The sequence below is a fragment of the Mobula hypostoma genome, chromosome 1, assembly GCF_963921235.1.
Source record: "Mobula hypostoma chromosome 1, sMobHyp1.1, whole genome shotgun sequence".
NCBI lineage: Eukaryota > Metazoa > Chordata > Chondrichthyes > Myliobatiformes > Myliobatidae > Mobula > Mobula hypostoma.
The window spans coordinates 137532148-137555022 of record NC_086097.1 but is presented as its reverse complement, the minus strand read 5'-3'; the positions used below and the strand labels follow the sequence as shown (position 1 = coordinate 137555022).

At 41.8% G+C, this 22875-nt stretch overlaps 1 protein-coding gene and 1 long non-coding RNA gene across 2 annotated transcripts in view; one reads left to right on the top strand and one right to left on the bottom strand.

Annotated features, from left to right (window-relative positions):
- The window catches only part of abhd5a (abhydrolase domain containing 5a), a 35256-nt gene extending 33914 nt beyond the window's left edge, over nt 1–1342 (bottom strand). Inside the window, exon 1 of the mRNA XM_063056631.1 lies at nt 1205–1342. Coding sequence (XP_062912701.1) covers nt 1205–1233 — 29 coding nt within the window. The 5' untranslated portion in view covers nt 1234–1342. The remainder of the gene's footprint in view (nt 1–1204) is intronic.
- On the top strand, nt 1263–22654 carry LOC134350863 (uncharacterized). Its single transcript, XR_010019010.1, has 3 exons — nt 1263–1400; nt 1511–1666; nt 22156–22654. It is a non-coding gene; the product is annotated as an uncharacterized LOC134350863 (long non-coding RNA).
- The last annotated feature ends 221 nt before the right edge of the window (nt 22655–22875 follow it).

Below are 22875 nucleotides of genomic sequence, written 5' to 3'. Positions count from 1 at the left end.
CCTCCTCATGCCCTTCGCTCTCCACGTATCATTGTAGAACTGCCTTCCTGGCTGTTGGATCTCACCGTAGATCTCATCTGCCAGTCCGCAGGAGCTGACTTCACATGCCAGGACAGGCATGTCCCTACTTACCGGGGTGTATGACCTGCCAGCTACCCTCACCCAGTTTAGCCCGCCTGTCGAAGCAGTATGCCAGGGTGTGGATGCGGTTGCATGCAAAACAACTACATGGAGTACAGGTGAGAGCTGAGTGTCGGGCAGGGACCAGAGGTAACAGCCAAAATCATTCTCAGTACCTTCAAGTTCATAACTTGATGAAGTAGTGAAATTGTTTCATTTTCACTTCTGGCTGTTTGACATTTCCAAGTCTGAATGCCTAAAACCGCAGCGAGCAAAACAGTTCTGAGTTGCCTTATTGCTTATTTCTCGTCAACTATCAGTGACAGAAATCACTGCTTTCTGAACACAAACACATACAACTGATGCTATTTAAAAACTGTACACTCCAAGTCTAATGGTCACACACCACGTATGTGACTCATGCTGGTTAGAGTATGTTCGGCAAGAGTCTGCTGTCGCAATTAAGCAGCCTGTAAACAAAGAAAGTTCCAGCCATTTTCTCAATTTGTTTTTGTTCCTTAAGAGTTGCCTCAACTAAACGGCTGCCCTGATTAACCGATGGCCCAATAACCTCAATCTACTGTATTTCATTTTCCTTTACACTTGTGTACTGGAACTGATATTAAACAATCTTGACTTTCTTGTGCTGTGTACCTTTATAAAAGCTATCACTCTGTGGGTGTTCCTGTTACCTAAAGATCATATACTAAGAACCAATACGTGAATTATACAAATGCCATAGGCTCAGTCCCACTCTATAGTTCTCAACACAGTTGTTTCCACAGTACAGTACTGCTGTAAATGATGTAAACAGCCCAACTCTCTGTGTTACTGTATGTTATAAATGCAACATTGCTGTGTACGATATAACTCGGTGTGGTAACTATGTGTTATACATTGCTAGTCCCACTCCATCACTGTACACGGTGTAAAGGGCGTCGGCTCAGCCTGCGCCACCGATCGCGGATATCTGCCGCCCGCCCCTGTAACCGCAGCCCCGCCTGTTGGGCTATTGCCATCCATTCTGCCCAGCGACCAAGCCCCTAGGAGCCCGCCGCAACGCGGAGTCGGCTTGTTTACTCACAGCCCCGCTCCTGATGACTCAGCCGCCATGTTGTCCGGAGTCTGCCGTCACCGCCTCCCGGTGGCGTCACCACCCGGCCCGGCCCGTCCCGTCCCGAGTCACGGTGGCAAGAGGGGGGCAGGGGGCAGGGGGCCGGGCCTTGGCAGCGCTATGTCGGTGCGAGAGGCCCACCCTTAACGGTACAAAATATAAAAAGGTGGGTCGACCTTCGTGTCTTACTCGAGTTTTTGCTCTATTTAGAAACCTGACCAAACGGGGTGACTTTCCCTGCTCTCGTACTTAATCCCCCTTTCCGTTTATTTGCAGTCACCCTCCCCCAGTGGTAATTCCTATTACAGTGGCACTTCCCGAAATCCGGCCGATGCGGAGACGGAGCGGTAAATCGTGGCGTCATCGATGATGCAATGGTAACATTGACTATAACGTGACGTCAGAGACTGCGCAACTTGGATCTTGCTACTGGTTGGTTCTTTTACTGACATAGTCAATAAGAGTCTCAGCTCTCAGAACTTCCAAGTATATTTTTAATTTGCTTAAGGTTGCTATCTTTATCATCGTTTAAACCGTTCAGTTCCCGATTCCTCCTGCACTCTGCATAACAATTATTTGTAGCTCCTCCGGAAAAATATTTCCTTTCAATTAACTCAAAATAAGCCTTTCCAAATATTACATATTTAAGTCTCCTCTCAGCTTCCTCAGTTCCAAAGAAAACAACCTTCACTAATCCAGTCTCTATTTCTTACTATTGATCTGTCCTGACAGCATCCTTGCTAATCACATCCATATCCTTGCACAATGCAGGTTTGTAATTTGTCACTTACGGTTACTGGAACTGTACAGATCATCATCTGTGGCCTAACCAGAACATAACCTCCCCACTTTTATGTAGTATGCCTCACCTAATAAAGGAACTATTCTCAGTGGCAGCGCCAGAGATTTTTTCTTGCTGGTGCTACAGTGGGGCTGAATCATTCAGTGATGGTGCTGAGGGATGTACCCTATGGTAATATGTATTCGCAAGGCCAGACACGTGGCGTTCAAAAGTCAGTTTCAAGCATTATGTGCCTACTATAAATGCCTCTGTTGATTCACAAACAACAGCAATTGATAGATCTAATATAGAAGTGAACTGTGACAGTGTCAACAGCATCGGAGACAACCCGGGCTACACAGAGCATAAACAAACAAACCAACAGAGCATCTGACCCACAGCGCGCAACGTGAATCACACACCAATCCCACAATCAGCGTCAAATGCGTGCTTTTCAACTGAAAAACACAACACTAACCCACAATGTCCACTGCTATTTGCATTACATAGACAGACAATGCCAAAAGATACACTGTTATTGAAGTTAAATAAGGCAAACAACAGGTGCAAGGCTTTACCAGGAGTTGGACAAATCGTACTCTGACCATGCAATACCTCAATTAATTCGGCTACTGAATTTAAAACAAAAATCAACAGAATCACTGCTTGGAAGTCTAAGCAAAACCAGCAGGCTTAATAGCAGTAAATGTAATAGTTTAGGATTTGCAGGAAACATAAGGACTATGGGGTATCCGCCACAAAATAATAATAATCAGCATTAGTCTTGGCCCAAATTTTTAAAAAAAAATCAACTGCACTCACCATTGATGTTTTTAGAGAAGCACAATCCTTCTGTTGTTGTGATTGGTGGTGAAAGCATCAATGATTTTCTGGATGTCAAGTGCTTTGGTCCTCCGGCTGTTTATGGCCAACAGGGCCAAGTTGCTGTTCCGAGCATCGCTGCTGCTATTCCTTAGGTAGTTTTTGAGGCGTCTGAGGCAAGAGAAACTCCGTTTGCATGAGGCAGATGTCACAGGTAGTCAGTAATATGCAGATTAGTTTGTATAAATCTATAAATGCATCGCGGTAGGGTCTCATTGGAGCTAGAAATTCCACTGTGTCATTCACTGTCTGTCATTGCTAGAGACTCAACCACAGCTCTCGTATACTCACGATTTTCTTGGACAATCCTTGCATGTCCTTTCTCAAGCATATTTCCCAATCTTGAACTGTCTTGTTTTCTCAATCTGAATTCAGCCCATGCCTCCATAGCAAACTTATGAACTGCATTTACATGGTGGGTTTTGAAAGCTGTTGTAGCTTTCTGCCAGTTGCGGTAACCGGTGATAGTGAAGGTAGTCTCAGAATGGAACCCATGTCCTCCACACAGGAAATGCCTGCATGTGAAGCAGAACGTAGTATCTTTCGTGATCGAATATTCCAGTCAGTCAAACCAGCCACGAATAAAACTCCTTTGCTGATTGCCAAACTGTTGTGAGCAGCGAAGGGTACTTTTTCAATGCTGGTCAATGGGGTCCTTCCTCAGGCTGCTGGCTAACATCGCTAACAGTATTCCCACTAGCACTAAGCAGCTTCATCTATGTTATGTTCCGAATCCCGCTCCATTTCTTGTTCCTGTACTTCGCCCTCACATTCCTTCGATGAACTGCTGTCGTCCTCATCCCCACTTACTTCTTTCTGCATGTCACTTTCAATTAAGACATACTCAGGCTGAGACACCACTGATTCCTCTGGATAAGGCCATTTTTTCACTAAAAATCGATCCATTTTTCACGCCGGCCAAAATAATGTATGTTCCAGGCCCATGCTAGCTTGGAAAAAGCACAATGCGTGTGTGTGTGGGGCATCCGATAGTCTCGCGAGACCATGGATCTGCGCCTGGATATATACTAGCAATCTTTAGCGAGTGAGGGTGAGTGACATCACCACCTTAAGTGATCTTAGATCAGCTTAACTGATCTGAGGACAAGACATTGACAACGAACGAATAATAAGAAGTGTAGAGTGGATCTGACAGAGTTTATAACTTTATTGCTGTGTGTGTGCTATGGTAATTGGGGGCGCTGTTTCACTGGATCAACTGGAGAAACAAGCTGTATTCAAAACTATACAGAAAAAGCAAAGCAGCTGCAATTTGTATATGAAATTTCAGTTAATTTCTTGGTGGTGCTACGCTGGTGCTATTGCAATTTCTGCTGGGGCTATAGCACCAGCTAGCACCACCTTAGTGCCGCCCCTGACTATCCTCTGTATCTTTTTAATTACCTTATTGACTGGTCCTGCTACTTTTAAGGATCTTTGGATGTGCACTTGAGGGTCCCTTTGTTTCTGAGTACTGCTTATTGCACACCATCTCAGCCAGTCCCATCAAGGACACATCCTTCTCCACTATGGAAGACGTCTTAAAGAGGCGATGTCCAATGAAGGTGCGATCCATCATTGAAGCCCCTTACCCATGCCCTCTTCATGTTACTGCCATCAGGGAGGAGATGCACGAGCCTAAAGATCAACACTCAACGTTTTAGGAACAACTTTTTCCCCTCCTCCACTAGATTTCTGAATGGTCCATGAACACTACCTCACTATCCCTCTTTTGCACTATTTTTGTAACTTATAGTAATGTTTTGTCTTGCTCTGTACTGCTGTTGCAAAACAACAAATTTCACATTATCAGTGATGATAAACCTGATTCTGATTGCATTGTATATTTGGTAGTCTTGTTGGACCTTCCCAAATAGATCCAACCTTCTCTGGATTAAATTATATTTGCCAGTCCCCCACTAAATGATGCTTTCATCAATATTTCCTGCAGGTTAAAGTTTTCTTCCCAAACTGCTAAGTTTGATATCATCTGCAATCTTTATCATTACCTCCTATGTTTTGGTCTAAATTGCTAATATGTGCAACAGAAGTAAAGGACCAAATGCTGAGCCTTGTAGGATGTCACTGGTAGCAACCTTCCAAAAGCACTTGTCAGCGATTCCCCTTTGCATCCTGCCACTGAGCCAATTCTGGATCCAGGTTGCCACTCTCTGTTAGATCCCACAGACTTCTAAATTTTTGTCAGGCTGCCATGTCATGGTTTATAGAGTCATAGTCATAGAGAACTACAGGCCTTTCAGTCCATTTGTGCCCAACTATTATTCTGCCTAGTCCCTTCAACCTGAACCTGGACCATAGCCCTCCCATCGAATTCTTCTTTTAAATGTTGAAATCAAACCTGCATTCACCACTTTCATTGGCAGCTCATTCCACACTCTCACCACCCTCTGAGCAAAGAAGTTGCCCCTCATGTTCCCCTTAAATATCTCACCTTTCATTCTTAACACATGACCTCTAGTTTCAGTATTACCCCAATCTCAGTGGAAAAAGCCTGCTTGCATTTACCCAATCGATAGCCTCATAATTTTGTATACCTCCATCAATTCTCCCCTCAATCGTTTATGTTCCAAAGAATAAAGTCTGAATCCATTCGATCTTTCCTTATCCTTGTACATTTTCTCTGTATTTTTTCAACCTTATTTACATCTTGCCTGTAGGGATATGATCAGGACTGCACACAATGCCCCAAATTGGGCCTTATCAATGTCTTATACAACCTCAACATCACATTCCTACTCCTGTACTCAGTACTTTGATTAATGAAGGCCAATGTGCCAAAAGCTCTCTTTACAACCCTATCTACCTGTGATGGCATCTTCAGGGAATTATGGATCTGTATTCCCAGATCCCTTTGTTCTACCATGTTCCACAGTGCCCTACCACTCACTGTGTAAGTCCTACTCTGGTTTATCCTCCCAAAGTGCAACACTTGCCAGCATTAAATTTTATCTGCCATTTTTCTAGCTGGTCCAGATTCTTCTGCAAGTTTTAATAGTGCTCCTTGTTGTTCACTACACCCCCCAGTCTTGGTGATTGCGGTTATTGCTGCAATTGGCAATTATGAGCCTTAGCTAAAATCCATATAAACTACATCAAACAGATTGTCCTCATCAACCCCTTTGTTCCTTCCTCAAAATATTCCACAAACTTAAGCATGCCTCTGGGCCTCTGTACCTCCCTCTGCAGTTGGATCCTCGACTTCCCAACTGGAAGACCACAATCTGTGTTGATTAGTGATAACGTCTCCTCCTCGCTGACGATCAACACTGGTGCACCTCAGGGGTGTGTGCTTAGCCCACTGCTCTACTCTCTGTATACACATGGCTGTGTGACTAAGCATAGTTCAAATACCATCTATAAATTTGCTGATGATACGACCCTTGTTGGTAGAATCTCAGGTGGTGACGAGAGGGCGTACAGGAGTGAGATATGCCAACTAGTGGAGTGGTGCTGCAGCAACAACCTGACACTCAACGTCAGTAAGATGAAAGAGCTGATTATGGACTTCAGGAAGGGTAAGACGAAGGAACAGATACCAATCCTCATAGTGGGATCAGAAGTTGAGAGAGTGAGCAGTTTCAAGTTCCTAGGTGTCAAGATCTCTGAAGATCTAACCTGGTCCCAACATATTGATGCAGTTATAAGGAAGACAAGACAGCGGCTATACTTCATTAGGAGTTTGAAGAGATTTGGGATGTCAACAAATATACTCAAAAACTTCTATAGATGTACCGTGGAGAGCATTCTGACAGGCTGCATCACTGCCTGGTATGGGGTGGGGAATCTACTGCACAGGACCGAAAGAAACTGCAGAGGGTTGTAAATTTAGTCAGCTCCATCATGGGTACTAGCCTGCAAAGTACCCAGGACATCTTCAAGGACTGGTGTCTCAGAAAGGCAGTATCCATTATTAAGGACATTCAGCACCCAGGGCATGCCCTTTTCTCACTGTTACCATCAGGCAGGAGGTAAAGAAGCCTGAAGGAACACATTCAGTGATTCAGGAACAGCTGCTACCCCTCTGCCATTTGATTCCTAAATGGACATTGAACCCTTGGACACTACCTCACTTTTTTTAAATATATAGTATTTCTGTTTTTTTTGCATGATTTTTAATCTATTCAATATACGTATACTATATAAAGTATACTGAATAAGATTTACTTATCCATTTATTATTATTTTTTCTCTTCTATCTTATGTATTGCATTGAACTGCCGCCACTAAGTTAACAAATTTCATGTCACATGTTGGTGATAATAAACCTGATTCTGATTGTGACTAACTTTGATGCAAGGTTATTAAATGGAAACATATTGATTTAATTTATTAACAATTGATTTGGATACTGTTGGATTGTTCACAAATCTTTCTGATGCAGTACTACTTCCTCCCTTACTGACCCTGCTTCCTACCCTGTCACGTGCATATCACTTCCATATCATTCTGTGGGGAAAAAAATTGATTCTTTAACTTCATACTTTTGATCCCAACAATGGAAGAGGAATCAAAATGATGGAATCACTCAGCAGAACAGTCATTATGAAAGAAAAGAAGGAAGATAAGCTGGTGATATAGATCTTTCCATTGAAAATTTGATGGCAGTCACACAACTGATATCTAAACTCATCTATAGAGATTGACTGACTTGATGAGTATTACAGCATTTTCTATTTTAGCTACAGGTTTAAAGAATCAGCAATGATTTTATTAAAATATTTTTGTCTCGTCATATTATTGCCAGAATGAAATGAATATTTGTTTTTCCATCTGGAAATGTTTAACCCTCCAAACAGGCTCCTATCATCTTTGTTGGGCCTTGCGTAGGACTCTTTTTGCCTGCTTTTGTTGGGGCAGGCTTGCATAATATTTTTGTCATAGTCCTTCATATGTACATATGTCATTGTAGATATTTTGTTAAATGTTGACTATTAGATGGGGCTGTGCTTCTATATGTCCAACCTTGTATATGTCCCAGTAACAGTGAGATGCAACAGAGCATTACAAGTTATGGAGAATGGATAGGTCTGACCTCCTGTCAAAAGGATAATTGTCAATTACAAAGCTGTGTCCTCTGGTTACCAATTATCCTGCTATTAGAAGTGGTTTATATTTCTTTATCGTTGCCCCTCATCATCTTGAACATCTCTCTAAAATCCAACCACATATTTTTCTCTCTATATCCTGTAATTGTTCTGTAAACCATCTTCCTTATTATGCTCAGAATTTGGCACAATACTCCTCCAGCTGAGGCCTAACCAATGTTTTACAAAGTTCTGCCATTCATTGTTTCTATGAATATTTCATGTCTTTTCTGGGCAAAGTGATTTGGTTATCAAACTAGATCATCTGGATTGAGAGAAGAAGGTATCGAGGGTCTTGATCAAGGATCACCTTGTAATTAAAGGAATGGGTTGTCTGTGGGTTGAGACTTCTATTCCAGCTAGCTGGATGAGGGAGAATCAGGGGTAACTCTTAAGTTGTTTGAAAACTTTCAGGGTGATTCCTTTCGCAGAGATTGCAGAAGTAGCTGCTATCTCGTGCCAGTGGAAGCTGATTCACTATACTCCTTCAAGAGCGAGCACCTTCATCTTTTAATGAGATCACCATTACAAAAACAGAATAATTAGTATTGGAGCAATCTTCTGAACTTGTTTCAGTCGCTTGGTGGTGTCAAAGAGGAACACTACAAACTGGCATAAGATTTTAAAACTTTTTTTGTCTGTTTCCCAAAAACTTAATGGTTTTGGGTGGATTGCAGAGTATATATTGTTAAATTCTAGATACTGTAAATACATAGGACAGGCTGGATGGAACATTCTGCCATCCTTTATCTCTCTTCAGCACTAGAGTTAAGTTTGTGTGTACTTTGTCATCCTTCTTTGGTCTAGCAGAGAAAGGCATGATATGGATGGATGTGTATTTCTGAGGCCGAAGGCACGTTGCCATCCTCCTACAAGAGGACATTAGGTCCATAGCTCCAGCAAATTTTGAGATACTGCAGTTGTGAAAGCAGAGCAGGTATGTCAAAACATCAGAATTCCTCTGATACCCTGAAATTTGTATTAGACAGAGAATGTACTAACTATGGTGATGTTCAGGGTTCCAGATGGTGGTGCTGTTGCGTTACTAGTTGTGTGTTTGCTTCGTGTGCACAAATTACATTTGCTCATTTTAATATAGTATGAATTATCGTGGACTATCCGGGATCTATTAGAACAAATGGCCGCTCCAGTAAACCCAACCCCTCCCTCCCCTTTCTTCCTCCCATCGGGAAATGGCATGCTTCTCTGATAAGCATCCTTGAGGTGATCTGATTGGTGTGCCTGAAATCAACATTGATCTATATTTTGTGACCTTTTGAGCTTTTTTCCCTCTATTTAGAAGAATAATCATGCAGAGATGGATGGCATGTGTTATCATTATATCTTGTTGCCATTTTAACTAAGGGAAAGCTGGCCTTTGCTCACTGCCTGAATAGTGTAAACCAAAAGATTCGGAGCTCGATGTTCTAGACAAGCTTGCACTGTTGCTGCACTGTAGGTGGTACATCACATGGATATGTTGCTTACCTCCATTTTCTCGAGGATGTTGAAAATGTAATAGAGGTGACTCTGCCCCCCCCCCCCGCCAGCCCTGGCCACACACACCAATTTTACAGCCATCTGAGTTACAGAAATACACTCTCTTGAAATGCACACATCACTGCACAGAAAATTTGAAAAACAGAATTAGATTTACTCCCACAGAATTCATGTGAAAAACAAGTTTCTTGGTACAATCTACATTGTGTTATGAAAAATCCCAATGTGATTTTATTCTGAGGGCTCGAGATTCCTTAATATTTAATTTTAATTTAGTCTAATTTATGTTTATGCAGGTATTAGGTGAGCCTAATTTATTTTTCTACTTATTATTTATGCCTTTGCTGTTTTTAAGTGAAACCCCCTGGTTTCCTTGGCTGCGTAAGTCTAGGGAAAACACTATTTGGTCTCGCCAAACTCGTGAAACTGAAATGGCTCTCCCACTCCAAACACCAGCTTGTGTGGACGCTGGGTCATTTGCTACCCTGTTACAAATTAGTGCCACGAAATGACAGACAGTGCGCTGCATACGATTAAAGGAATTATATTTATGGGTCTTAACTAAGGTTTAGTAAAGAAAACAAAAAGAAAAGGGCCCATTTTAATTAAACAGTCAAATGTGCTGAAGTTGGAGCTCATCTTGAACTTCTCTGTCACTCTGCGTGGAAGCACACACCACCTTCCAAATATTGCTCACAGTCCATCTCAAACAAATGGGTCTCCCACCAGATCATATCCTACGACCGGTTCTCCCCAGTGTCTTCTCTCTTCATCCCCGCCAAAACAAAAAAAACTCCAAGACCAACCTTAGTGTCCCTCACCAAGAAAATCTCCCCCTAACTGGATGACACACATGCCACACCATCCCTTAACTTCAGCAATAACCCAAAGAGGCTGAAAGCAGAACAGACTGCTCATACAGAACTGTTAAATGAAATACCTACAGCATAACAGTGAAGATGTGAACCAGGGCATTACATGAGCATAACAGAATGCAGTTAAAATTCTGAAAGGGATTGTACAATATTTAAAAAAACACAGTTCCTGAGGAGACATTGGAATATATAGAGGGAGAGAGATTTTAGAGGCAGCAATCAGGGCAGCTGGCACATTTTTCTGTGTGCCACAGTTCCCAAGGAGACATTGGATTGGGCATAATTAGGCACTTTGCAAATGCAATAAAAAGAAGTTGTGTTTAGGTGGATCAGCCATTGTGGGAGTGACCATTGTGTAGCTGCACCAGTGTTAGAGTGGGGAGTTGTGGCTTTGGTTCATCAAGGCTTCAACAAGGACAGGCCACAGGTAGATCTTGTCGTATTTGTTCTTTTTCTTTCTTTCTTTCTTAGTGCATACTTAGAGCAGTAGAGATGCCAGGCAGGATAGGTGAATGCTCCTCTTGTGGGATCTGGGAAGGCAGAGAGACTGCTAGTGTCTCTTACGACACTGATGAGAAGTGCATCCAGCTGCACCTTCTAAAAGACCGTGTTTAAGAGATGAACTCCGGATCATTTGGGAGGCTGAGGGGTTGATAGGTAGGTTGTAACATCCAAGGTGCAGGACACAGAATTTAGAATTTATTTAAATCTTGCATCCATCCCACAATGCGAGGGAGTAAAAATCTTTGCATTATGTCTCCATTGCAATATACAGACACGTGAATTTAAAAATCTAATGGCTTGTTGAAAGGATCTGTCCCATAGCCTGTTGGTCCTGGCTTCAATACTGCAGTACTGTTTGCAGACGGAAGCAGCTGAAACAGTTTATGAATGGGGTGACTGGTGATCTTCTTTCTGCACCTGCTGCTATAAATGTCCTCTCCTCAATAGAGCGGAGTTCACATCCACAGATGCACTGGGCTGTTTGTACCACTCTCTGCAGTGCCCTGCGATCGAGGTTGGTAACGGAGTGACCATCAAGAGAAGGGGGATAGGCAGTCAGTGCAGAGTACCTTGTGGCTATTCCCCTTAATGATAGGTGTCCCGTTTTGGATACTGTTGCGGGCAGGATGACCTAGCAGAGGAAAGCCACAGCAGTCAGGTCTCTGGCTCTATGGCTCAGAAGGGAAGGGGGTAGAAGAGGCTAGCTGTAGTGATAGGGGATTCATTGGTTAGAGGAACAGAAGGGAGGTTCTGTGGACAAGAACAAGATTCCTGGACGGTACGTTGCCCCGCGGATGCCAGGGTCCAGGACATCTCAGATCGAGTCCACAGCATTCTTGAGTGGGAGGGTCATCAGACAGAGGTCAAAGTCCATTCTGGTACTAATGACATGGGAAGAAGGAGGGATGAGGTTCTGCAAAGTGTGTTCAGGGAGTTAGATGCTAAGTTAAAGGACAGGACCTCCAGGGTTGCTACCCGTACCACTTGCTAGTGAGGCCAGAAATAAGAAGATCAAACAGTTTAACACGTGGCTAAGGAGATAGTACAGGAGGAAGGGCTTCAGAATTTTGGATCATTAGGTTCTCTTCCAGGGAAGGTGGGACCTGTACAGAAGGGGCAGTTTGCTTCTGAGCTGGAAGGGGACTACTTTCCTAGCAGGAAGGTTTGCTAGTGCTGCACGGGGGTTGGGATAAACAGGAGTTGCAGGGGTATGGGAACAGGAGTACCAGAAAGACGTTGTGGAGAAAGATGTTGTTAAGCCTACATACAAAGTTGGGAATCAAAAAGTCGAGCATGGTGGGACTAATGTTCTAAGCTGCGTAAATTTCAATACAAGGGGTATTGTAGGAAAGGCGGATGAACTTAGGGCATGGATCAGCACGTGGAATTATGACATTGTAGCCATTTGTAAGACATGATTGCAGGAGGGGCAGGACTAGTACATCAATGTGCCAGGGTTCCATTGTTTTAAATGTGATTATAGCGAGAGGGATTACAGGGCATGGGCTGCCATTACTAGTCAGGGAAGATGTCACAACAGTGCTCAGACTGGAGAGCTCATTTAGTAAGGCTTTATGGGTAGAACAGGGGAATAAGAAAGGTATAACCAGGTTAATGGGATTATATTATAGACCTCCCAACAGTCTGCAAGACTTGAAGAAGCAAATTTGCAGAGAGATCACAGACTGTTGCAAGAAACATAAGGCTGTGATTGTAGGTGATTTTAGCTTTCCGCATATTGACTAGGGACTCCCATACTGTAAAGGGACTGGATGGAAAAGAGTCTGTCAAATGTGCTCATGAAATTGAAGGCTTTGTGGCAAAGTTTGCAGATGATACGAAGATAGGTGGAGGGGTAGGTTGTGCTGAGGAAGCAATGCAATTGTAGCAGAACTTGGACAAATTGGAATAATGGGCAAAAAAAGTGACACATGGAATACAGTGTTGAGAAATGTATGATAATGCATTTTGGTAAAAGGAACAATAGTGTAGATTATTATCTAAATGGGGAGAAGGTTCAAACATCAGAGGTGCAGAGGGACTTAGGAGTCCTCATGTAAGACTCCCAGAAGATTAACTTACAGGTTGAGTCTGTGGTAAGGAAGGCAAATGCAATGTTGGTATTTATTTCAAGGGGAATAGAATATAAAAACAAGGAGATAATGCTGAGGCTTTATAAGGTACTAGTCAGGTTGCACTTGTAGTATTGTCAACAATTTAGGGCCCCAAATCACAGAGAGGATGTGTTGTCATTGTAGAGAGTCCAGAGGAGGTTCATGAGGATGATTCCAGGGTTAACATACTGTATGAGGAGTGTTTGGCAGATCACTGGAATTTAGAAGAATGTGCGGGGATCTCATTGAAACCTACTGAATGTTGAAAGGACTAGATAGGGTGGATGTGGAGAGGATGGTGGGAGTATCCAGAACTACAGGGCATAGCCTCAAAATTGAGGGATGACCTTTTAGAATGGAGGTAAGGAGGTGTTTTTTCTAGCTAGAGTGGTGAAGCTGTGGAGTGCTCTACCACAGACTGCAGTGGAGCCCAATTCCGTGGGTATATTTAAGGTGGAAGTTGATAGTTTCCTGATCGGTCAGGGCATCAAAGTATATGGCAAGAAGGCAGGTGTATGGGGTTGAGTGGGTTCCAGGATCAGCCATGATGAAATAGTGGAGCAGATTCAATAGGCTGAATGGCCTAATTCTGTTCCTATGTCTTATCATCTTATGGTCTTAAGTTTCCTTAATCAGTACAAATAAGTCACAAATAGAGTGAGTGTGATTATAGATCTCCTATTAGGGAATGAGACAGGGCAGGTGACAGAAGTCTGTGTAGGAGAACACTTTGCATCTAGTGATCATAATGCTATTAGTTTCAAGATAATTATGGATAAGGATAGGTCTGGCCCTCTGGTTGAGATTTACTAATTGGAGGAAGGCCAATTTTGATGGTATCAGAAAGAATCTGGGAAGTGTATAATGGGGCAGGTTGTTTTTTGACAAAGAAGTACTTGGTAAGTGGGAGACCTTCAAAAGTGAGATTTCGGGAGTACACAGTCTGTACGTGTTGTGTCTGTGCACAACTACTTTTCGATTAAATAAGCACACACGTGGGAGATGGCTTTAACTGATGTATTCACATTGCAGTGTGTGAGAGAGAGAACAATGTGCATGCGTAGACAACAAACCACATGCAGACGACAGATCAATATGTAGTGCTAAGGGGGGGGGGCATTGTTCTAAATGAAATAGATCCATACATTACACTTCCTCCCATTTAGATTAATGCAACATAAAACTGTATATGTAGAAAACATTGAATTTCCCTTTCATAAACCCCCATTCCAAATAAACATGCTTTCACAATAACAGTCCATAACTAGGTTCACAGTTCTAAAGGTTGTCTTTTGGGTAGCACTCTGTTTCCTTGAGGATAGGGGCTGTGGAGTGGCATCAGATTTGGGAGGAGTCTCGTTAACGTTAACAATAACATTCTCGTTGTGCCTCTGGGCCTACGGAGTGGCATCAGGGTTGGTAGATGTCTTGTCTAAGACAACATTCTCAGTTTCCGGTGTCATGTTGCTGTCAGTGACACGATCATCACTGCGAGGCAAGTCCGGTGACTATAATGTGTCCATCTTGTTGGATGCAATCAACTCGGGTGGGCATCCAGAATCTGGTCCACATGACACCTCCATGGCTGATCTCCAACATCCACGGTGCACATCAGCGGTCCAGTTCTTGTAGCTATCGGGCGTTCAGTTCCGCCTTTCATAATGTGTGACAAAATGGCTCCAATGCCATTAGGGGACACATCGCACACCAATCTCATGGGCAGGGATCAGTCATGATAGCTGAGCAGTTTGGATGTTATTAGTCTCTTTGTTTCCTTGAATGTTTTTTCACATCTTTCTGACCATTCCCACTTTGCTCCTGTCTGTAACAGTGCATTCAATGGATGCAGCGCTGTAGCAATGCTTGGAAGAACAGGTGGTAGTAGTTTACAAGGTCCAAGTATGATCTGAGTTGTGACGTATTTTTCAGTTTGGGTACCTGGAGCACTGCTTCAATCTTCTCTTGTGACTTATGTAAGCCACGCTTGTCAAAGACATGTCCACAATATTAGATTTCATTCTCGAAAAACTCACATTTCTCTCACGTTGCACATAGACCATACTTACTCAGCCTGGTAAGCACCTTACCAAGGTTCTGGAGGTGATCTTCGTCATTTTGCCAGTCATGATGATGTCATCAAGTTAACGTTATGTTCCTGGGATATCTTGGAGCTCTTGGTCCATTGCCCTTTGCCAAATTGCTGGAGCTGATGTGATGCCAAAGATGATACTGGATCAGTCCCTTGTGAGTGTTGATTGTGAGGAACTTCCTGCTTGACCCCTCAATCTCCACTTGTAATAAGTCAATCTTTGAAACCCTCTTCCCACCTGCCAAAGATGCACGAATGTCTTCTATTCATGTCAGGGGATACTGCACAGTACACAGCACCAGGTTGATGCTCACCTTGAAATTCCCACATATGCAAATGGCTCCAGCCATCCCTTTCTTGATCACTGAGGCAATGGACATGGCCTAATCACTCCACTCAATCTTGGAGGGAATTCCAGACGCCTCCAAGGTCTGCAGTTCAGCATCCATTTTAGGACACTGTGTAAGGTCCTGGATACGCTTGTGGAATCTTGGTGTTGCTACTTCATTCAATTCAATTGACCTTCATGCCTTAGAATGTACCTTCTCATTAGCATTAAGCAGCTGTGCCAGTCTCTGGTTAGTGCAACCATTTGGGCAGTTCTTGCCTGTTGATGCCACACTGAGAGCTCTGATTGAGTGCCAGTCTAGTTGGATTTTTCTCAACCTCAACATCGGAAAAGTGCTGGCTCTCCACTTTTCAATACACAAGGTTCTAACTGCTGTGCTTGGCCTCCATACATCACATTCACCTTCAGTTTGCCTTTGGGAGACACTTTTTCCACTTGTGTAGGCCCTTAGCATCACTGACAGTCTGTTGTAGTCAGCCCCTGGAATTATAGACAAAGCTGACCCTGTCTCCAGCTCCATCTTCAGTTTTATGCCAGGCACATCTATTGTGATCCATATTATACTGCAATCTGCTTCAGTAATACTATGCATTTCTGGGCATGACAGTTCACATTTATCAGACTCTATGTTGTCCGAATCTGTTTTACATTCCGTAACTTTAAAGCATTTGCTTAGTTTTGTGTTTGAGGCTTCACTGGGTTGCACTTGTCTGCCTGGCACATACTCTCTATGTGACCTTGTTTGCGACACTTTCTGCAGACTTTTTCTTTGAACCAACAGTCACTTGCGTCATGGGAGGATTTGCCACACCGATGCAACACAACACAAAATGCTGGAGGAACTCAGCAGGCCAGGCAGCATCTATGGGGGGAAAAGAGTACAGCCGACGTTTTGGGCTGAGACCCTTTGGTGGGACTGGAGAAAAAAAAAACATGAGTAGATTTAAAAGGTGGAGGAGAGCAGAGAGAAAAACAAGGTGTTAGGTGAAATCAGGAGGGGAAGGCAAGAGCTGGGAAGTTGATTGGTGAAAGAGATACAGAGCCAGAGAACAGGGAGTCTGATAGGAGAGGACAGAAGGCCATGGAAGAAAGTAGAGGGCAGAGGAGCACCAGCGAGAGGTGATGGGGAATGGTGAGGGGGAATGAGGGGGGGGGGCATTACCAGAAGTTCAATGCCATCAGGCTGGAAGCTACCCAGACAGAATATAAAGTGTTGAACAACTGACCAACACATAATGCTAAGGGTCAGGGTCACTGCTTTAAAAGAAATAGACCCATACTTTACAGTATGTTCTTGTCAGAATAAAAGACAAGGATAGCAAGTTTAGAGAACCTTGGTTTTTGAGAGATATTGAGGCCCAGGTTAAGATAAGGAAGGAGGTGCAGAGCAGGTATAGGCAGGTGGAATAAATGAGGTACTTGAGGACATATGTAGGCAGGCTTTTTCCTCTGAGGTTGGATGGGACTACAATAGATGTCATGGATTAAGGGTAAAAGGTGAAATGTTTAAGGGGAACATGAGGATGAACTTATTCACTCAGAGGGTGGTGAGAGTGTGGAGTGAGCTGCCAGTGTAGTTGTGAATGTGGGGTCGATTTCAACATTAAGGAGAAATTTGGATAGGTACTTGGATGGGAGAGGTATGGGGGGCTATGTTCCGGGTGTAGGTTAGGCAGATTGATGTTGTGGCACAGACTATATGGGCCAAATGGCATGTCTATGCTGTTGTGTTTTATGACTCTTAAGTACTCTTTCCTGGGAACACAACCCCACCCTTGCCCTCCTTTCAGATTTCCTTGGACACCTGTACTGATTGTGAACAATAATTGTTACTCTGTTAATTTTTAGGGATTGTGCCATATAACTATCTGCTATTCATACTACACAGAAAGTTCCAAAGACCCCTTGTGAGGAGCCTTTGAACAAACTGCATGCACTTAATTTTGCTCTTTATGTCTTAATGTGTATAGTCATCATACTCTGCAGTAGGCACCATTGGATATTAAAACCTCACTGAATGTGTATCCTTTTACAGAGCAGTTTTGGTTGGGCAATAAATGTCAGCCTTGCCCCTGATGCCAACATCTTGTAAGTTAAAACTTTCTATGAAATTAAATAAATGAGGAACAATTATTTTCTCACATATTCAGTGAAAGGAGTGACTGATGAACTATTTGTTCTACAAGGTCTCACATTCTTCCGATTGCCTTTTTGATCTGCAGTAATGACAGGTTGCATTAAGGAATTGTGATCATGAGATTATTTCTCATTGCCAATCCAGAAAGGACACTTCTAGCAACAGATATTTAAAAAATCAATTGAGCTATCTCATTAGTATTGAGTCAGTGATTAGGAGTTGGCACTACTGCGTGGTTTCCAGTTCGTCTTTCAGACATCCCTAGGCGATTCAGTAATGGATGACTGCTTTGTAAGTGCTGAGTAATTCCTGGAGCAGAAAAATAATTTCATTTGATGATGCAGTAAGTGAATTTGGAACTTGGAATTGCATCATCATCTACTTAAGTTTCTGACTGACTCTTTGCGCGCCATTTATCGTTGAACTAAGCCAAACGTGTAACAAGAAGAATCCTGGTTTACAATGAGGCAATTAGGATGAGATTCAAGGGCGATTGAGGTGGGTGGGTATGTAAACAGCAAACTACCAATTCTCAAGAAAAGCCACCAGGAGGAAGACTGGGAAGATGATGGATATTGGAGGAACTAAACTCCAGCATGAGTCAGCTCCTTCATGGCTCGGATAGAATAACAGCCTGGAATAAAATAAAGACTTGAATCTCTACTGCATGGTTCATAGACTTAGGATATGCCAAAGTACTTTCCTGCCAATTAAATAGTTTTGGTAGTATATTCATTGTTGATTGTGCAGAGTCTTTGAATGCAGAACCTTTTAACTTAGAATTGAAAGTGGTCTACATTAAATTATGGATGACACCACATGCTCAGCATGAGAGGGTGTTGCACTTCAATGAATAAAATGGAATTACTTTATATGAATTGGCTTCTTAATGACTGCTAACCATGTTCACCTTCCTGATGAGTCAGAATCTTATAAAAGGAATGGTGACGTTTGCTGATGGAGTGTGATGCTGCTTTTTATCAAAATATTATTTTAAAAATAGCATGTGGCTTGCTTCAAAGGTACACTATGTTGATGACATTGCCATTTAATACTGCAACGTAGCCCTGCTGCCTATATCTGCATTACGGTACAAGTTCCACAGATTCTGTCACTGATTCTTCAAGCGCTGGTCTGATTGGATAAGGCTATTCCTAAAACCTCACTCCAGTTCACTGTGGCAGCCTACATGAACATGATCCTTTGGAACACTTCTTTACACAAGTATTGAAATGTGCCAATAGGAGTATCAAAATACATTGTATCCATTTCATCGTCTCAGGTGGCAGTGTAATCAGTGAATAGTTTATTTGACTCTGGGTCAGTAGGTTCCGTGTTCCAGTCCCATTCCATAGACTCAAGCCTGTAATTTAGGTTGAAAAGGAAGCTCTGCACTGTTGGGAGGGGGGTATGGCACCTTATCTTGCTTATAGGCAAATTGTGGCTTCCCAAACTCAGTATAACTTGAGTTAACCCACATTTTCTGTTTGTATCATTAGAACTGCTTTGGTCATCCATCTGTAATATTTTAAGTTTTCTCAAAGTGTTAGCACTACTTGACCTGCTGGTCATTTGCTACAACTTTGTATTTAGCAGTTATAACATTATTTTTTTTCTCTCACTAGATAGCTTTAAAGTTTCTCCGTCATGTTCTGTCTTCAATTGTGTTCATTAACCTGTAAGCCAGATGTCTTAACCCAGCCTATCCCTTCTGAAATCTGTCTTGAATCTAACCCCCCTCCCCCTTTTCCTTTTCCCTAGGCCTCCTGTCCCATGATCCTCTCATATCCCTTTTGCCAATCACCTGTCCAGCTCTTGGCTCCATCCCTTCCCCTCCTGTCTTCTCCTATCATTTTGGATCTCCCCCTCCCCCTCCCACTTTCAAATCTCTTACTAGCTCTTCCTTCAGTTAGTCCTGATGAAGGGTCTCAGCCCAAAACGTCGACTGTACCTCTTCCTAGAGATGCTGCCTGGCCTACTGCATTCACCAGCAACTTTGATGTGTGTTGCTTGACTCTACTATAGATAGTTTCTTTTGTCCTGTCATAGTTCTCTGTTGCCTTTGTGGGGATCAATATATTGAACAAAAGGAAGATTTCTTGATAAACAACCTGAAATATTTCTGTTTCTCTTCCCAGAAAAGTGGCCTACATTTTCCATTTTATGTTTCAGATTTCCAGCATATGGAGTTTTATTTTTGGGGTTGTTTTCTGAATCCAGACAAAGGGACATCACCTTGAAATGTTAACTCTATAACTGTTTAAGTAACAGATGTTGTGTGACCTGTTGAATGTATCCAGCAATTTTTATACTCTGCATACCAGGAAATTGTGTACTGTATTAGGACGAAAAAAACTCCTTTTTTTAAGTAGTATTTTTAAGTAATTGACTGCTCCATATTCAAGAAAAGTTTATGGAGACACTTGAATCACTTTGAACCTTCCCTCATTCTAGCATTTTACAATTTAATTAAGAACAAGAGTTACTGAGATTGGAAAACTTCCCAGTTATCTTTGTTGAAATCCATCTGCCACAATTTTGCAAACTCACTTAATCTGTTAATATCTCTTTGTAACTTGATGTTCCCATCTGCATCATTTATTGTACAACTATCCTTTGTGTCAATAGAAACATGCTATTTATAGTGTTACCTAATTCATTAAACGATCTATCGGCTAGCTGTAGCTACAACCCACATGGATACCTATAAAACATCAAGAGGTATTCTTTCGAAATCAAATGCTGTACATTCCACAATCTTTAACCCTCATTTGATTAACCATTTTCCTTCAGTTTAACTGTGAAAGTTTAACAAGCACATTTCAGATGCCAATATAAATACATGACTGTTAATTTACTTATTAACCCAAAAATAGAGTTGTTTTCATTAGATATACCCTAATCTTTACAAATACTTGTTCTCTCTGTTTATTTCAGGCTTCTCTAAATAATCATTCAATCGGTCTTAGATTCCAATAACTTCTTCACAATAGATATTAGACTATTGATTCTATAACGTTCTCATGGAAGGTTAGACTTAAGTCCTTCTTAAATAATGGAGTTGTATAGGCAGTATTCCACTGAAGACATCCACAAGAGTCAATGTCTCAGGACGGTGGTATCTGTCATCAAGGATCTGCACCATTTGGATGCCATCTTCTCAATGCTGTCATGAGGGAGCCTGAAGACCCACACCTCAAGATTCCACAGCAGCTTCTTCTCCACTGTCATCACGTTGTTGAACAGACTTGAAAACCCCTGTTTATTTTGTCACATTGGTTCTGAATAATTTATTACTTTAAGTTTTTGTTAACCAATGTATGTGCTGTGCTGCTGCTGCAAAAAGCTAATTTTCATAATGTATTTACCCAGTGTATATATGCCTATGACAATGAATGTGAACTTGAATTCCTGAACTGAACTTTTGAAGATCATGGCTATACCATCAACTACTTCCCTTAAAACTTAAGGCGGAAATTATTGGGATTTGAATGTCATTCTGTCTTCAGTGTGATTTATTTTAGTATGTTTATTTTATCTTTAGTAAGTGCTAGTTCTTGATTCATTACTATGTGGAATTTCATATACATTCTTTGGCCACTTTATTTGGCGCAGGACCGGAACCCTACTGCTTTGCCCATCCACTTCAAGGTTTGGGGTGTTGTGCGTTCAGAGATGCTCTTTTGCCCACCACTGTCGTAATGTGTAGTTGCTTGAGTTACTGTCGCCTTCCTGTCAGCTTGAACGAGTTTGGCCATTCTCCTCTCACTTCTCTCATTAACAAGGTATTTTTGCCCATGGAGCTGCTACTCACTGGTTATTTTTTTTGTTTCTCGCAACAATCTCTGTAAATTCTAGAGATTGTTGTGCATGAAAATCCAAAAGATCAGCAGTTTCTGTGATACTCAAACTACCCCATCTGGTGCCAACAATTATTCCATGGTCAAAGACAGTTAGATCACATTTCTTCTCCATTCTGATGTTTAGGCTGAACAACAACTGAACCTCTTGACTAAGTCTGCATTCCTTTATGCATTGAAGTGCTGCCAGGTGTAACTAATAAAGTGGTCACTAAGTGTATGTTACCTTCCTCTATAATGAAGGCTAACAAAATGTAATCCATTTAATTTTATAGGACACACAATCCCCCAACTTTTCTTTAGCTTCTCGTGTTCTTTCAAATAAAAAAATATGTTCTAGCAACCTTGATGTATGTTGCATTTGCTTTCATGTTAGTATTTTATGGATCTTACAGTTTGATTTATTTGTTGTTTCTTTATATCTTTCCCAGACCCCTAACTTTAGTTGACTCTTGAATCAATTATTATTTTATAAGTACAGCTCCTCCTGCTGTGGACAAGAGTATATGTATACATAGCTGTCTGTCAGTGTGATTAAACTCCATCTATGTATGGCTGGAGTGTGAGTAGTTATTAGATTAGATTACTGTCACATTCACCAGACTACAATTAAATTAGACGAAACTCATTGAGTAAACCGTGCATATGTCTATGTATTTTGTGTGTGTTTGAGCTCCAGGGAGCAGAGCTGGCTTGTAATTATCTTTGACCACTTTTTCCATTAGACTTGGACCATACTCTATCAGGACCATGTGGTGGATGGAGTGCAGTGATCACCCACGACAGAAGTACTCACCTAGAAGCATCCTCCATTTTGTTGGACTAATTTATCCTTGGCCTTGAGAATCTACCCAAGGAGAAAGAGAAGATGGTCTTTTTAGCTCATTCTATGCTTGATCGCTGCAGAAATCCTCTAACTAATATGTTGTGTATTTAATATTTCAATAATCTTGTATATACAGTATATTGGTTGATTAAGCATTCCTGTTCCTTTAAATAATTCATTACAGGTCATATGTATAAGTACAAGAATTGCATGTTATCATGTGCAACTCGCTTAAAGTAAACTTGAAGTTAGACCTGTATTTTTGACTCCTCTGTCTTCCTTTGAATTAGTTTAATGTTTTGAAGTTGCAAAACATAACAGAACTGACAGCAAGTATTTTGCTGTTATTTTATATTTCCCTTCCTGATCTTAAATTCCTATTGCTGAAATAAATGATTTGGGAGCTTAATCTGGAAACAATTGTTTAATTTATTTCCAATATTAAAAATGATGATTTCATTGATTGTTAAACACTGCACAAATTCAAGCCTTTGTTTTTACCCACAATATTTAGTCTTGAGTAAGACTCTAAGAAATAGGAGCAGAATTAGATTATTCAGCCCATTGCGTCTGCTCTGCCATTTGTTCGTGTCTGATTATTTTTCCCTTTTAACCCCAT